The sequence below is a fragment of the Rhinoderma darwinii genome, chromosome 9, assembly GCF_050947455.1.
Source record: "Rhinoderma darwinii isolate aRhiDar2 chromosome 9, aRhiDar2.hap1, whole genome shotgun sequence".
Classification (NCBI taxonomy): domain Eukaryota; kingdom Metazoa; phylum Chordata; class Amphibia; order Anura; family Rhinodermatidae; genus Rhinoderma; species Rhinoderma darwinii.
The window spans coordinates 48,415,009-48,433,145 of record NC_134695.1 but is presented as its reverse complement, the minus strand read 5'-3'; the positions used below and the strand labels follow the sequence as shown (position 1 = coordinate 48,433,145).

At 36.8% G+C, this 18,137-nt stretch overlaps 1 protein-coding gene across 1 annotated transcript in view; it reads left to right on the top strand.

Annotated features, from left to right (window-relative positions):
- The first annotated feature begins 476 nt into the window (after nt 1-476).
- Nucleotides 477-18,137, top strand: part of LOC142660181 (uncharacterized) — a 40,403-nt gene continuing 22,742 nt past the window's right edge. The window contains exons 1-26 of the mRNA XM_075836761.1: nt 477-549; nt 1,590-1,604; nt 4,291-4,353; nt 5,432-5,485; nt 6,819-6,872; nt 7,192-7,453; nt 8,985-9,102; nt 9,686-9,776; nt 9,941-10,056; nt 10,728-10,944; nt 11,622-11,747; nt 11,865-11,982; nt 12,180-12,318; nt 13,084-13,194; nt 13,327-13,396; nt 13,512-13,649; nt 14,145-14,309; nt 14,525-14,619; nt 14,810-14,936; nt 15,065-15,320; nt 15,668-15,723; nt 16,201-16,301; nt 17,225-17,379; nt 17,481-17,619; nt 17,703-17,810; nt 17,941-18,120. Of these exons, the coding sequence (XP_075692876.1) occupies nt 477-549; nt 1,590-1,604; nt 4,291-4,353; nt 5,432-5,485; nt 6,819-6,872; nt 7,192-7,453; nt 8,985-9,102; nt 9,686-9,776; nt 9,941-10,056; nt 10,728-10,944; nt 11,622-11,747; nt 11,865-11,982; nt 12,180-12,318; nt 13,084-13,194; nt 13,327-13,396; nt 13,512-13,649; nt 14,145-14,309; nt 14,525-14,619; nt 14,810-14,936; nt 15,065-15,320; nt 15,668-15,723; nt 16,201-16,301; nt 17,225-17,379; nt 17,481-17,619; nt 17,703-17,810; nt 17,941-18,120 (3,147 nt within the window). The remainder of the gene's footprint in view (nt 550-1,589; nt 1,605-4,290; nt 4,354-5,431; nt 5,486-6,818; nt 6,873-7,191; nt 7,454-8,984; nt 9,103-9,685; nt 9,777-9,940; nt 10,057-10,727; nt 10,945-11,621; nt 11,748-11,864; nt 11,983-12,179; nt 12,319-13,083; nt 13,195-13,326; nt 13,397-13,511; nt 13,650-14,144; nt 14,310-14,524; nt 14,620-14,809; nt 14,937-15,064; nt 15,321-15,667; nt 15,724-16,200; nt 16,302-17,224; nt 17,380-17,480; nt 17,620-17,702; nt 17,811-17,940; nt 18,121-18,137) is intronic.

Sequence of the window (18,137 nt, the reverse complement as noted above, 5' to 3'; positions counted from 1 at the left end):
TGTAGGTTATCAAAAAGTATATACTTAATAAGGCTTCTCACTGAATACAACAGCGGAGAAAAATTAGATAACAAGAACAAACTGCAATGTAAAGATATAGAAATAAAAAAAATAATCAACATTAATGAGAATCTGACAATCATTAAGATTCTACCAAATCTAAAGGAATGTAGATGGATTTTCTTGTAAGGTTTATTAATTTTGTTTAATTTGTCTTTCATACATAATCAGATCACCTCCCATAATATAAAAATAAATCCTTAGACAGTTTCTCTGTACCCATTGACCTGAACACAATAGGACATCCCATACATTGGTAGTGCCAACATTCTCCACACTGACTCCACCCCATTTTATCCAGAAATATCACTGCCAAACCTAGGCTTACTCTATAAAAGGGTCAGATAAGACTCCTATCATCTGTTCCTCCTATCACAATCCCCAGTTCGGTATTCCGTTACCGAACTGCAAGCAACATGGGGACAAATAGGAGGCTATTGATATCTATAGGAAGCCTCCTGATGCTTCTTACTTGTATCCATGCAAAAGGTAAGTGTCACATGGTAAAGTTATCCTAAATTATTTTGTTAAAGCTATAGATGTGTATGACTGATATGATCAAAGTTTGTAGTCTGTCAGAATATGAACCTGATCCCGTATGTCTATAAATGTTACCTATACATTCATTTAGGTCTATGTGTTGACTCTAAAGGTGGTCATCCAAAGTCCAATACTTAAGTTAAGAATCATTTGACTTATGTAGATATATTGAGTTCTGATCACACGCAAAGGACTCAATATCATACTTCAACTTTCTACATGTTAGAAGATTTTAAAGTAATGTATCCCTTAAAAATACAAAAAAACAAACGAACGGACAGTATCGGAACCAGGAGAAGTCTCAACAGGGTGATTTTTCTAACTCAATCACCTTAGATAAAGCTTATTCAATTGTAAAAAAAATGTTTGCAATTACAATTTTTTCAAAATGCTGTGATTTTGCAAAACTGGAGTCTTTTTCCAGGTTTGTGAGGCAAATATTTCAATAAAACAGCAACGTGTATATATGTTGTGAGGACAAGTTAAGTCATATATTTTCAGAATACAGTGTATTCTGAAACGAGGCCATTTTTGGGCAGCTTTAGAGAAGTCTTTCTGTTTCAACACTTAGAAGCGTAAAGCTTTGATGATTAGAAGCTCTAAATCTCTCAGAAACAGAATTTTCAACATGTTTTAATATAATTTTCTATGAATTATACTATAATTTGCTCTTGTCATACAAAAAGTGAAAGATAAGACTAGGATAGGATAGGATGGCTTTTAGGGATGAGAAAATGTATTCTAAATTAGTCAAATTTGCTCTGAATTTCCCAAAAGTTTTGTTGGAGTTACTAATTATTAAAAAGAAAGCGGGGAGAAGAGGGCATAAAAAAAATTACCATACTCACCTGGTCTCCCTGCTGGCCCCCAGAGATGTTGTTGTTTTGTCCCATGTGACCACTGCTGCGATGCATCCCAGGTAGCCTTCTGAGATGACATTATTTTGTCCCATGTGACCGCTGCAGCTAATCACAGGTCGTAGGGGTTAGACGGGACAAAACTACGTAATCTCAGGAGGCCGCCGGGGACATGTTGCAGCAGCGGTCCCACGGGATAAAACAACATAATCTCAGGAGGCCGGCAGAACAGGGGAAATGAATATGGTATTTTATTTTATTTTAGGGGTGAAATCACAAGTGTCCTGATCGACTCGCTGATGTCTTCTAGGGCTGTATCCAACTTGGATACAGTACTAGAAGACCTCAGAGAGTCAGTCAGGGCAATCATGGCACGTGCAATTTACTGCAAATTTATTCGGACTGAATCGAATTGGAGAGCTGATTCGATAGAAACGGACAAGGAACACATTTTGGTAAATTTGGTCATCTCTATTGGCGAAAACATCTTACTATGCATGGTCAGCTTTAGACAACTAAGTTTATATGGACAGCAGAATCACAGAAAGTGAAAAATGTATTAAATATAGCATGAGGATGCAAGATAAGATATATTATACTGAACTATGGGATGAAATGAGCTATTAGACAGATAGAGGAGTTACGCAATGATGATATTAGGATAATGCTGGATTAGCAGTGTTTAACAAGTCAAGTCTACATGGGATTATACAGAAAAGCAAAGTTTATTTATCCCTTATGTAAACTGACTTCAAATGGTCAAAAGCAATCTGTAAATTGTCAAAGATGTTCCACTGCACTAAGTCAATATGCTAGGGATTATTGAGAGCTAACAATAAGGCAATCAGCTAATATAAAATTATTATATATGAGGTTGCAACCTGCTAACAAATCAACTGCAATTTATAATAACTAACAGTACCGGAAACAAGAGGATTTGTCCTCGTATGTGATAACTTGGTATGAACTACAGTATATACGAAATCCAAAGTAACTGCAGGAAACACACGGAAGCATGGGGAGAACATACAAACCTCATGTAGACAATAGTCAGATTCGAAGTGGAACACCTGGGCTCTAAGATTAACCATTGTGCCATCGTACTGTCCTTCTACCTTCAAATTATCACCTAGAAACCTCAACATTTTAAAATTATCAATTATATTACTTGATTTTACTTTTTATTTAATTTTAATACATCTTTTTAACCTACAGAAGACACTAGTACTAAAACGCTTTTAGGTGACATACGCTTATTAGTTTTTCATATTTTTCGATTTTTTTTCCGCATGACATCCAAGTAGAGCATGGTGGCTCAGTGGTTAGCACTGGATTTCTGGTTTTCGAAAGGACAACATCTGAATGAATTTTGTATGTTCTCCCTGTGTTTGCATGGGTTTCTTTCCGCACCAATTGCTGATAGGAATTTAGATTATAAGCCTCAATATAATAATGTACATATATAAATCAATAATTATGTTTATACAACTTCATGAGTTGCCTGAGGACAAGCTAATTGTGGTTGGTCTTACTGGTACACTTTAGTTAATAGAGAAAGGGTCCATATTGGGGGGATTACTCAAAATTGGTGGAAAAAACAAGTGGATGAGTTGACCATGGCAGCCGATCCGATTGCTTTTTTCATTTCCAAAAGGGCCTGTAAAAATGAGGGCTGTAATCTGATTGGATCCTACTGGTAACTGCTTTGCACAAGTTTTAATAAATTCCCCCCACACTACGGAAGACAGGGATGGATTGTAGGCAGATTTGTTCTGGAGAAGTCTATAATTGAATATAATTAAGTAACTAATATGTATACACCTAAACCTATAAAACTACTTATGGAGCATGTACTATATTTAGAACATAGGATACGACTCAGGATATCTACTAAATGCCATAAGCTAACCATAGAAATGAAATAAAAAGTCAGTAACTATGATTTCTCCATTAGGGTATGTTCACACGCAGAGTCAAAAACTTCTCAAAATACGGAGCTGTTTTCAGCTCCTGATTTTCAGAAGTTTTTTGTGCCACTCGCGATTTTTACAGCGTTTTTCGCGGCGTTTTCTACGGCCATTTTTGGAGCTTTTTTCAATAGTCTATGGAAAACGGCTCCAAAAACGTCCCAAGAAGTGTCCTGCACTTCCTGTCTGGAGGGACCCTGTTGGCAACAGATTGCTAGTGGATCCCACTGAAAACGGCATTATCTGTTGACTCCTATCTAATGTGAATGGTCAACTTTGAAATCGTATACTAGACTGCTTGTTGTAACTCTGTATGTGAGGAGGAGGAATTTGCGAAATTACAGAAGTACCTGGGATTGTAATTCTGTATTTTTGTAATTCTGTTATGTTCATAATAATTCCTTGACTTTGTTACATATTATTATGCATTTCCCGTTTATTTATAATAAAATCAGATGTTTCCTATAATGGCACGGTATAATAATATCACTTTGTGGTTCACTAGCCGATGTCTTTGATAACGTGTATATTTTAACACAGTCTGTACCTTTGTTTGTAGATCTGCTCTCCTAATCCTAATCAGGCGTAAAATAACAATCATTGTTTGTGTTCGTGGCCTTATCATATTGACTGAATTAAGGATATGTTTAATATGTAATTTCACTGCCAAGCCACAGAAATAATCACTTGTCATTCATTCCTTTTATTTGCTTACATTGTTACCTCTATCTTAATGTATTATTTAATGCTGTATTAATATTTCTTAAACTACTACTAGTCCCTACAGGGACAGGGAGGATACCAGCGATACCATGAGTTTTGCCAAGTTGTATCTTAATTTTTTTCATTCATGTTTTTTTTTTTAGAAGAAAATTGGGATTTTGTCAATCAAGTATACGAAGACATTGATGTAGAAAACATTAATATAAGTATGTACTTTATTTCTTACTGTATACTCCATATATGCAATAATAAGGTTATATAAATATATCTATCTATATATATATATATATATATATATATATATATATCTATTTATCATCTATCTATCTATCTATCTATCTATCTATCTATCTATCTATCTATCTATCTATCTATCTATCTATCTATCTATCTATCTATCTATCTATCTATCTATCTATCTATCTATCTATCTATCTATCTATCTATCTATCTATCTATCTATCTAGATATCCCCAAGTAATGGAGTTGGAGGTTGACTGTTCATAATAAAAAAGTGAAATTACCATTAGTATAGCACTAAGATCTTCCAGAGTGATTATTAAGGTAGACATAGATTATACGCATATAAGAGGAACAGTCAGATGCCTATTCAAAATCAGAACATTATTTTGTTAACATAACATAGGGCAAAAATGTAAAAAAAATTGTTTTGAATTGATTTAAATAAAACATATTTGTGCTCCAATGTAAGTTGCCCGCTTTGAACAATTCTACTTTCTTTTAAAAAAAAGTTGCAAACAGGTCAAAACTCACAAAGATTGCTACTTTTGAGCTGTTTCCGCTCTCAACATTTTTCTAAAAAGTGGGCAGAGATTAGCGGAAGATGGAATCCAAACACATTTATTATTATTTTTTGAAAAAACTGACCTAAATTACACCTGGTGTAGATTTGACTTAATAGCTTACGGACAGCCGAAGATGAGCCAAATTTATTAAGAGGCCTGTGAACCTGAGATCCTCATTTATTAACTCAGAATTCCGTTATAGGGCATTTGGAAATGGGTTTTCTAAACTAGGCAACCCCTTTCAGGAACATTTGACGATGGGAAACATTTCAACTAGTCACCAAGGACTATCTGCAGATGTATCGCCGTGTCATTGAGCAGATATTTTATACATCCAAAAATCCATAGATTAGATACAAACAATGCTAAAATAAATTGGGTCATATGAGTAATAAGGTTAAAACAAGGCAGCATTGTATCACCCACACTGGTTATTGTTCTATATTATTGATTTTGTCTTTGCATATTGACTTTTTAGCTGAAATACAACAGACTGTCGGAAATGAAGATGAAGACATACAGCAGCAGTCAGGTGAGGCAATATCACATACATTACAGAACTGTGGAAACATGAAGCTCATTCTAATATAATCAGTACCAGATTTACATCTTTCAAACCAGAGATGGCTGAACGCTGTAGAACTAAATATATCAGTGCTTACAGAATAGAGCTAAATCACATGTATATAAGTATTAAACGGAGATACTACAACTCCCATTGCATAAATAATTATCCATCCCTGACCACGACTAGCAGTCGCCCTTTCCCACAAAGCTGCCTATACACACATATCGCTTGTGCCCAATGAGAAATTTGGACCTTTACTAAATAGAAACACTGACAATTTTTTTTACTATGATAGAGCAAGTAAAGGGGGTTTTACACAGGATGATTATCGGGCAGACGAGCGTTCATAGGAAGCTCGTTGCAGATAATTGACCTGTGTAAACAGAGGAATGATCAGCAGATGAACGAGCAAACGCTCGATCATCTGCTGGTCGTATCGTTTTAAAAAAGTAAAATATTATCGTTGTCGGCAGCACATCTACCTGTGTAAACAGGGAGATGCGCTGCCAACATGATAATAATGTATGGGGACGAGCGATCGGCGTAACGACCGCTCGTCCCCATTCATAGCTCCGTGTGACAGGAGCAAACGGGTGACGATCATCGAGCTGTCTCGTTGATCGGCGCTCGCTGCACCGGCCAATTATCGGCTAGTGTAAAAGGGCCCTTAGGGCCTGTTCACATCATCATTGCCCTTCTGTTGAGGGGTTCCATCTGAGGTTTCTGTCTAGTCAACCTCCCAACGGAAAGGCAAACGTAAACGTCAGCTTCCGTTTCCCTCACCATTGAACTCAGGACTGTGCAGGATTGAACTTGACGGAAACCTCTGACCGAACCCCTAAGCGGAACACAGACGGTGATGTAAACACAGCCTTAGGCTTTGTTCACATATGTGCCAGGGTCCCGTTCCGACATTCCGTATTCCGTATTCAAAACGACGGAACCCTTGGACAACGAAGACAAATGTAAACCATTGGCACTGGATCCGTCACCATTGAAATCAAAAAGTTTGTTTTTTGTTTGTGTCAGTCAGGGATCCGTTCCGACGGAAAGCTGCGACGGAAGTCGGAATGGAGCCCTGACGCAGATGTGAACTAAGCCTTAGCTATAAGTGTAACAATAATCTAACATTTAATGGTCAATTTGTTACTGTATGAATGGTCCTTATTTGTTGTCTGAGCCGATGATTTTATGCCTCGGCTGTAATTGTAGTAGAAGTGACAAGATGTAAAGAAACTTCATACTGATGTCTTCAGATTTCATTGGCAATAAACTGACTACATAATACTTTTCACAGATGGAAGTCCTTCACGGGTGAACATTATTGCATCACCTTCTCCGGTTTACCGAAGTAAGTGAAATAGGCTAAAATATATGCTACTGTCAATAGTTAAAATCCATACCATGCCAGAAAAAAAATCCCATATATTAATACATATATTAATTACAGTAATAATGCATATACCAATTACTGATGTTGTGTATGTTTTAAGGCTGGAATATCTATCTATCTATCTATCTATCTATCTATCTATCTATCTATCTATCTATCTATCTATCTATCTATCTATCTATCTATCTATCTATCTATCTATCTATCTATCTATCTATCTATCTATCTATCTATCTATCTATCATTTAATATTCTTTAAACTACCTTACACCCACAGATCTGAATCCATCTCATAACCAAAAAATTTGCAGCACATTTGGTAACCATCACTTCAAGACCTTTGATGGAGACATCTTCCATTTTCCTGGGCATTGCAGTTATCAATTTATACGTCACTGCAAGAGCAATTATGAAGAATTTTTTGTGGGAATCACACGTCAGGTCAGGAAAAATGTTCCTGTTATCTCCGGCATTACCATGAAAATAGATGGTGTTGATATTTTATTGGCTGAGAAGACTGTCACTGTGAACAATGAAGTGTAAGTAATCATTATTGTATTATTTATATTCCTCAAGTACAATAAAGAATCAGGGAATTGTGCAGTAAAATAAAAATCTAACTTGTACATATATTTGATTTATAATCTTGTTATTGTATTAGGAAATATAATCTGTGCATGCACATGGATGTAATACAGCTTTATACAGCCTGTCAGTTGTACAGAGCGGTATTATGGTACCCAGGGCAGGAGTCAACACCCAGCAAACTCTGGCAGATGTACTGGGAGTGCTCTGAGCTCAGGGGGCCGCACACTGCCCAGGTTCTTCTTCATAATAGCGGCGCATCTCTGTTACCGCTGATCTGTTTAATTAATTAAAGTGTGCCTGGACCCGCCCACAGCATGATGTCACCGGTCTGCCACTAAACTTACATGCTCTGTGCTGCAGGAGGACATCAGAGAGCGATGTCTGCTGCTTTCCTAGACCCCAACCCTAGCACAGATTTGATTAATATACAGCAGCCAAAATCTGTTGGTGGTAAGAAGAAAATGCTGCATTCATTCACACAGCTTACAGGGAAGGGCTGGAAGTGTTTATGGATGGGGGATCAGGAGTAACAGGAGAAGCTGGACTTTGGGTAGTATAATATCAGTGCTGCATCCTGCACCAGATGAATGGTAAACTTTTGCGGTAGTATAGTTATACTAGTTATAGTACTCTTGTACCCTTTCTGGAGATTTTGCAAATATACACCCCACTTGCCTTCCCAGCATGACTAGAGAGCAGGACACATTGTGTGTCCCAGGAGCATCACAGTGAATCACTATAAAGTGTAAATGTAAATGTCATGTTAGAAAACAATAATCTGATTGGCACCGTTTTATAATAGTCTTACTAAAGGGTTGTTGCGCTGCATACAGGTTGGATCCTCTAGTGTCAACCACCAAGATTAGTACCGAGCAACATCAGCAGCTGTAAAAATCTTGGTGGTTGACACTAGAGCAAAAAAAAATTCATTCATCTGGCATACACCTCAAATGTGGGGTGAACGAAAAAAAAATTCAAACCAATTACACCACAAAAAATTGCTTTTCAAATTGTTCCTCGTAGTTACAATCCTTTTAATAATGTAAATGACCATCTGATGCTCGTATGGATGCGCAGGATTGTTATTTAATGAGGCTAATCTTGGGTGCGTGTAAAAAGAGCTGACTGCAACTCTGACGCCCAAGCGCCAGCCCCGAGGGTACCCATAAAAAGTATGGAGACCTACTGTACCTCTGCATGCCTCCAATGTCATACAAGCATGTAGAGATTTTTTCTTTCAGATTTCGTAAAAATCTGAAAGGAAAAGAATTGTGACATGCTCAATTGGATGCTGCATTTTTGAGGAATTAAAAATATCCTGCAGGAGCTCCTGCAGTTCTATAGTACAGAGCCACAGGGGATTCCACGTGCCACCATATAGCCCCCAGCAAATGTCTCTGTGGCTGTTAATTTATGTGAGTTATTAAATGATATGTGAATACATTTTGACATTTTATACTAACTCATATAATCTCCTAACAGTGTGGATAAACTTCCATTCAGTATTGGTGGAACGCAAGTCTCAAAGAGTGGTGCCTATATAATAATTGCTACCAAAATTGGCTTTCAAATGTTCTGGAATGAAGAAGACGCTATCACGGTAATAAAAGCAATGACTTCTATGCTTAGCAGTTTTTAATACTTTATTGTTATGCTATACCATGTTATTATCACTTAACTGTAACTGCATTGTCTATAGTATTACTCTCATATAAATCACTAGTCAGACCTAGTGTGCTAAATATTGTGTCATTTTGGACAGCAGTATTATCTATACTAAATTGCTTGAGATGAGAGATTGATTTAAGGAATCCATATTTGGATTCAGAAAGGAAGTTTTTTTTCCTTCCCAACTTGAAGACAATTCACAATTTCCTTATCAGGGTTTATGTTTGCCTTCCTCTGGATCAACACTGCAGGATACAAGTTTGTATCTTTGTTTAAACTTTGCTAACTACTAAGAGTGTAGCTTTGGGGGTTGCAGAAGTAGAAGTCAGACCAAGGGACTTGGTACATGAGGTGGTTGGCGAAGACCCCTCAGCCATATATGAAGACACCAGAATTATAAATTGCACATAACAGGTGGGAGGGCTGTTACAGATTTTGAATTGGTTCTATAAGTTAGACCTCTTGGGTACGTTGACCATTCGCAGCCTCATAGCATTTTTGCTTTACATTTACAGCTGGAATTAGATCAAAAATATGCCAACCAAACCTGTGGTCTATGTGGTGACTATAATGGGATTCCAATCTACAGTGAGTTTATCATGAACGGTAAGTACAATGCAGATTTCAAGAAGATACAACATCTAATATATTTAGATATATATGTGTATATGTATATATATATATATATATATATATATATATATATATATATATATATATATATATAAAATGATATCACTCTGAAATCACTGATTTCACTCTGTCTTTAGATGCCCATCTATCTGATCTTCAGTATGGTAACCTTCAAAAATACCATAACTCAGAAGAGGAGAAATGTGAGGAGTCTAATGAAATACCAGAAACAGGAGAAACATGTCCTATAAATGTAAGATTCTATACTTAGAGTTTGAAGACAATTTCGAAGGGAAGACACATCAATTACTAAATTGCTTCTTAAGAGTTTGTGTTACTAGCGGCTAAGGTATGCATGTGGGCTGTCATGTGGGAATTCCTACTTCAGTATAGGCATCTGTCCTTTGTGTACTAATCCAAATCCAGGCACAGGGGAATGACAATTGGAAGGATAGATATGGAGGGAGCAGAGGGGTTGGGGAGAGTAGGGAAGAGTCTGTAAATCTTTTTATAGCCTTTAGGGGATATTTCTCCCCAGTCTCTAAAAATGTTGACTATAAATACAACTTTACCAGCTGTGGTGACGCTTAGAGTAGAAAAGCATTCATGAACACATCAGTTTTACCATTTTGGGTGGAGATGTCATTTAAGGGCTGTAATAGTAGCTGTTCAGGTTTTAGCATCTTTACAGTTTAATGAAAGTTGATTGATGAAATGATTTCATTGTTTGGCGAGCGGTACAAGATGTAATGTGGTATGTTCTGAAATAATTTTATAGTAGCTCCAGAAGTCTATTATTCAAAAACCATGAAAAATAGACAAAATGTAAAACTATTATTTTCTGTCAATAATAATCACCTATGGGCTAGGAAATGGATAAATGTACTATTAATATTTTTAATAATATTTTTTTTTCCCCGATAGAAACAATTATGTAAATCTGTTCTTACTGGTGTAGCTTTCCAAGAGTGCAATAAAATTGTGGAAGTTCAGAAATACATTGAACTCTGTGAACAGGATATCTGTAGATGCACAGGAAATTCAACAGGGTTCTGTCTTTGTAACATCTTTACGGAGTATTCCAGACAGTGCACTCATGCTGGCGGAAAACCAAAGAACTGGAGAACATCTAAGATCTGCCGTAAGTCGTAATCTACTCATAATAACATTGTTATTTATTGGGACTAAAAAGTAGTTGCGTCTGGTTACTGAAGAATATTGTTAGGGACCATCTATACAGAACATGTGCACGTCCACTTGTACTACATTGTGAACCATAAGAAATAGATCCTAGGGGCAAGTGATGTCGTCAAATGAAATTGTCTTCTGCTGGACTTTAGGGACCTACTTTTGTGTCGGAGCCTGAGCCTACTGGAGGAGCCTGTGGTACTCTGGTGGCCCAATTCAACCCTGAACTGGCTGTGTATTGTGGAGTTCTCCTGCTCAGAACCTGGTTTAGACACAAGTCAGATAATGTAAAGCAGCAGTGTCCAACCTGTGGCTCTTCACACTATCAGCTTGAAGTTTTGTAACAAAGCCACTGATCTAGACGATCATGAGCAACTTTTTCCTTCCAGGTTTCCTAATACAACACCAAACTATCTAAAGCTATATGACATTTTACATTTATCGAAGTTGTGAGCAACTGTATAATGCACAATTGAAATATGTAATTTACCAATGTATGCATTTGAAGTTAAGAATCATTGGAAACTATATATAAGAGGGTTAAACCGGGATTACATGTCTATATGTTTTTATATAATTGAGACAATACAGTTGTTCTACTGAGTAACGTGCCAATTGTGTTCTTTTTAGCTCTGAGATGTGCATTCAACCTACAATTTAATGAGTGTGGCACTTCCTGTCCCGACACTTGTACTAACCTTGACCGTTCCTTGGTGTGTGGTGATCACTGCACAGATGGCTGCTTCTGCCCTTCAGGTAACTTACTGAACTTTTCTATACATGACACAAACCAATCATGTTAATATGTTACAGATAAACTAGTGGCCCTTGCAAAAAAGTTCTATCATTTGAAATCCTGTTTTGATTTTTCAGGATTGGTGTTTGATGACCTCAAACAAACAGGTTGTATTCCAAAGGAGCAATGTGCCTGTACCCATTTCGGAGATGTTTACCCATCAGGAACAGGATATTCAGAAAAATGTCAAGACTGGTAACCACTGCTGAATTATCTATCTTTACTATAGAAGAGATCACTCCTTTCAATAATCTTGGATTTATCACTGAGATGATTGCAGATTTTTGCCTGGCATCTCATAAGCATTTGTTAACCTTGTGTCTGTCTATGATACAATACTTAAAAATAGATAAATAAAATATCTTGCTTCTGATAACAACTTTTCTCACCAGCACATGTCAAGGAGGGAAATGGAGCTGTGTTAAAAAAGCATGCGTTGGTGTCTGTGCCATTGAAGGAGGTTCTCATATCACCACCTATGATTTTACCCGCTACAACTTCCATGGAGACTGTACATACACATTATCTAAGGTAAATAAAGGAGATACATCACAGAAACTAGAAATACACTAGTGAGGACACTCACAGTAGGCGTTAAAAATTTACTCCTCAATGGTTAAAACCAACAAAACACATCTGGATACAAGTTGAAGGGCATTACGTCAAGAGGTTACTTTTATACTTTATAATGCACAATACTTTACAAACTGATGCAAAAGGAAGTCTTTTTAAAGAAGTTTAGGAAATTGTGGTCACCAAGGGCATGATATATAGGCTGCCACTGCAATTGCCATGGGGTTTAGAAGGGAAGCTCAGCACAGGTTGGACCATCCACTCTGTTTATCGGCAGCAGAACTTAACAAAAGTTCCTCCTCTCCACAGCTCTACAATATTAGAAAGCACGGAAGGAAGGGAATGGCTTCTGGGTGAAAGCAAGGGATGGGAAAATAGTATGGGTTAAAAATTAAGCCTTCCTGTCTTAGGATGGTGGATGTGGTGGCCTCAACGAACATCAGGAAAAGGGCTTTACTATCCTAAGATGGGGGATGTAGTAATCTAAACCAGAAACGGTCCTCGATTTGTTTTTCCTTTCGGTAGCTCCTCTACCCTATATATCTTGTTAGTGACCATCCAATGTAAAAACATGCATTACCATCAACTAAACATATACCATCTATAGCCTTAAACATGTGGGTTCCTAGGCACCGTGGATCCACTTAATTTGTCAAATAATATTATTTGAGTTTATGACAGTATGAGTATAAATAACTTTTTACACGTTTGTCCCATTTACAGACATGTGACTCTAGCCTGTTCAGTGTTTTGGCAGAACTTAGCAAATGTGGACAAACAGACACAGAAACTTGCCTCAGGGGTATTTCCCTCAGTTTGAATGGCGGAAAAGAGGTATGTGAAGTAACTGAAGGAATTTTACATCAATTGGCAAATATAACAGATAATATTATGAAAACTTAAAGACTTGGTTGCTGTTATATTTTTTTATTGTAATATAACGCGATGCTATATATTCCTCTTCAGTTTATCTTTGTGAAGAAATGCGGCAGTGTATATGTTAATTCCGTTTACACCCAACTGCCATTCTCAACCGGTATGTATGATGGAGGAACCTGGGTGAAAGAAATCTTTACACTTATTATTATTATAATGGCGTTGTTTCCGTAATTTGGCATGTTTCATATTACAAATTTCTTTTATGTTCACAGCCGCTGTTACCATCTTCAAGCCTACATCCTTCTACATCATCATGCAGACTAATATTGGCGTTCAGGTTAAAATTCAACTGGTGCCCACCATGCAAGTTTATGTATCAGTTGATCCAAAATATATGGACAAAACTTGCGGTAAGACCACATAGGTTTTTTGTGCACTGACTAAATACTCTATTACACTGGCCAATTTTGGCAGGTGCCAAGAGTTCCAATCAACGGGACGGCTCGTTGATCGGCGCTCATTTCCTCCTGTCACAAGGAGCTAGTATAGGGACGATTGGTTGTCCCCATACTTTATTATCATGTCGGTAGTGAGTCTCCCTGTTTAGGGAGTTGTGCTGCTGATAACGATAATATTTCAGATTTTTAAAACTATACGATCAGCAGACGAACGAGCGTTTACACAGGGCAATTATCGGCAACGTGCGTTCTATGAACGCTTGTCTGCCCAATAATTGCCCAGTGTAAAAGGTCCTTTAGGCTATCAAATATTATAATGCATGTCTCCATGTTTGCATTACATTGTGACCGAAGAACAGCACAGCTGGTAAAATTACTGAATAAAGAATGAATCAATCTGAATAAAGAATGAATGAATGGCTTCAAAGCAAAATTATATCTTTTCAGGTCTTTGTGGCAACTTCAATTACATTCAAACCGATGATTTCAAATCTCCTGCTGGAGTTGTAGAAGGAACCGGATCATCATTTGGCAACTTGTGGAAGACTCAGCTTGATTGTCCAAATATCAAAAACAACTTTGAAGATCCTTGCGCCCTCATTGGTCAGAATGGTGAGTATTACTAAGGCTACTACTACAAATAATGAGAATATTACTAGTGAAATAAAACAATAATAATAACAACACAATTATTCTATGGAGTGATGACAATTTTGCAATATGATCAATATGTAAGCATTTAGTATTTTTTTTTTAGCAAATCCTATGTAAAGAATGAGATTTTGGTGCTACTTGCTAATTAAATGATGTATACATTTGGTTTTCAGAACTATATGCATCCCACCATTGCGACTTGTTGCTGGCCAGTGATGGACCATTTGCTAGCTGTCACAAGACTGTTACTGTCAAGCCCTACCATGAGGTACAGCTAAAAGTACTTTGATGTATTATATTGAAATCCTGGGAAGAAGTTACAATAAATGTAATAATCTAGTGGTAGTAGTACATTAAAAAGAGCCTATTATACTTCTGTGGACCTCATCAAATAAACTTCTTCTGCGGGAGTCCTCATCGTTTTTTTATATTAATTTACTTTACTTATGGCCCTACAGAACTGTAAGTTTGATGCCTGCAATTGTGATAAGAAAGAAGACTGCATGTGCTCCGCTCTCTCGTCCTATGTTACTACCTGCTCTAGACAAGGAGTTGACTTACGGGGATGGAGAACAAATACTTGTCGTAAGTTTTCCTAAGCAGTAAAAAGTTTTGTTTTTTTTGCTTTGTCCCTGCTGGAATGTTATTAAGTTAATGGGTACAATTGTTAGGGAACAGTTCTAATATATTTTATTGGTGTGTTTTATCCTTAGACTCATATACAGCCACTTGCCCGCCTGGTGAAACCTATAGCTACACTGTCAGTACTTGTATGCCCAGCTGCCGTTCTCTCAGTGAGCCTGATATCACATGTGGGTATCAAATTGGCATTGTTGATGGTTGCATTTGTGAAGGTGGAACTTATCGAGATGACAATGGAGATTGTGTTCTGCCTGCTCTCTGCTCTTGTTACTATAAAGGAACTGCCATATCACCTGGAGAAGTGTTTCATGAAAATGGGGCAATGTGGTAAGATATTACATTTTATACGTTAGCGCACCAAGGAACCAGCGTGGTAACTCACTACTTATTGGTATAGCATTCATACAATGACTTAAACCAATATCCCCATTTACCTAATGTGAAATCAAACCATAAATATTATTTTTTTTTATAGTGACTTTATAGTATTCAAGTTGCTATGGGCCCTTATGTTGTAATATAAATAAATGCTCGTCTTAATTTAAGAAGGGTTGTAAATTATATCTGCATGTTCACACGATAAATATCCACTAACCAGGCTATAATAGGTGCGGTCGTGTTGCAAATTATAAAGTATCATTATTAAATGTTTTCATTGTTCTCAATTGTTCTAGCACCTGCACAAATGGAAAACTGGAATGTGTTGGTGTAAATCCTGTGGTGCAAAAAGGTACTTGTTTGTTTTATTGGATGCGTTGATTCTTTGTGAACTATTTGGGTTCTGTATGAATTGTATTATTATCTAACAATATGGCTCTGTTTACACTTGGCCAACGGGGTCCTATTAGGGTTTCCATCAAACATTCTTGTATTTTTTTATGGCAAGATACCACAATATGCAAAATACTGAATCCCCAATGGACCCTATTAAAGTAAATGTTGTTCATTAGGAACTATCATAAAAAGGATTAATCACATCGGACTTGACATTTTTTTGTAGGGAAACAATATGATGAAATATCACAATACACCTATTCCAAGCTTCTGCAAATTTCTTATAAGTCAGATTCTTCCATTTGTTTATATCATTGTTTTGTTTTGTTTTTGTATCTGTTACTGTACACTGGTCCCTAAACGTTACACTTAGTATTTCTACACGTTTCAACAATGCAATTTCTGTACATGACAATATATTTTATTTTCATAGTATGTCAATACCCAATGGTCTTCTTTGATTGTGACACTTCCACTGCGGGGACTAAAGGCTCTGAGTGCCAGAAGAGTTGTTCAACCTTTGATACAGAATGTGTAAGTTAATATAAGTTCATTCTGTTTAAAGGGATTTTTTGGTACTTAAACATTGGTGAACTGTCCTTAGGGTAGGCTCTAAATATTTGATATGTGGGGTTCCTAACCCCCAGGCCTGCTTTTTTCCAGGATCAGATCCACTCTTGTCCATGGCATACATCTGATATTGTAGCTTAGCCTTATTAACTATTATTTGCAATACTAAAGCAAAGTCTTAGGAAAAGATGGTGTTGTTTCTAAGTCGACTGCGCTATTGGTTCCATCAAGACAATGCAACCCTGTCACAACGGTAACCAACGGAAACCATTAACAACGTTTCCATCACCATTGAGATCAATGGTGAGGGAAACGGAAGCTAAGGTTTCTGTTTGCCTTTCCGTTGAAAGGGTTAACCTGACGGAAACCTCTGACGGAACCCCTCTACGGAAGGGCAATGCTGATGTGAACAGACCCAAAGAAAAAAGACAAATCCTTTTTTCCCAATGCTATACAACCCCTTAACAAATATATTAGGCTGTTGTATAGCCAATATTTTGTTAATACACTCATACATTGGTAATAGGATATAAATAAATTATGGAATTTGAGTTATTTTTTTCTAGTCATACAATAGAACATATATATAATCCAAATGCATTGTACCTATACATGCAGTTAGTGTAGCGGACTATTATGGTACGTATTAATAAAATACCTTATGTGGATAGAGTGACAAATGAGCAAGTTAATTTATTCTGACAAATAATGTTAAGGCTATGTTTACCATCTAAACATGATTTACCAATGTTACTACTTATTTAACATGGTATTTTGAGACACATCAAATTCTTTAAATTTTAGCTATGTTTATTTGAAAATGTTGACATTTTATTTAGTTGAGTATACCAGTTTGTTTGACTTTTTTTTTTAAATTAATCCTATAGTATAGCTCAAGTTGTGTATCTGGCTGTGTATGTCCTGAAGGACTGGTGCTTGATGATGAAAGAAACATTTGCATTACCGAAGATCAATGTCCTTGTAGACTCAATGATGACTACTATGCAGCTGGAGAAACAGTTCAGGTCAAATGCAACACTTGGTAAGATGTTGGAGTTCATGGTGGTCCAGAGGTAAAATGTTTTTTAAGGATATATTTTTCGAATCATCTGATTGTGACATATGTTTTACCCTATTGTGCAGTACCTGTAAGCGTAAAAAGTGGCAATGTACTACAAACACGTGCCTGGGGACATGTGCCGTGTATGGAGATGGACACTACCTCACCTTTGACAACAGAAGATATCGCTTCAATGGAAATTGCTGGTACACTTTGGCTCAGGTATATGATTTTTATGTCTTATTTTGTGTTTGCAAGTAAAGTTTTACATGGTCATCTCACAATCTATCTGTGTGTATTCCTAGGATTATTGTTCAAATGACGCTTCTGGTACCTTCCGAGTTTTCACAGAGAATATTCCTTGCGGTTCACAAGGCACTACCTGTTCCAAAACGATCAGACTTTTCCTAGGCGTAAGTGTTTATTATTCTAAATATCCATCTCATAACTGTTCTTCTTTGTAATAACTTCCCACAATAATTTTTTTTGTTTTCATTTTATTTGTTATTACTTAAAGTTTTTCAATTTTGTCTCCATTTCTAGAACTATGAGTTGATACTTGGGGATCAGAAGTTTGATGTGGTTAAGAGGAACTCTGGACAATATGTACCCTTCAAAGTTCGGCAGATGGGCATCTATTTAGTTGTTGAGGCCGCAAACGGTTTAGCTTTGGTTTGGGATAAGAAAACTACTATCTTTATTAAGCTGGATCCAAAATTTGAGGTAAAAATGTTAACAAT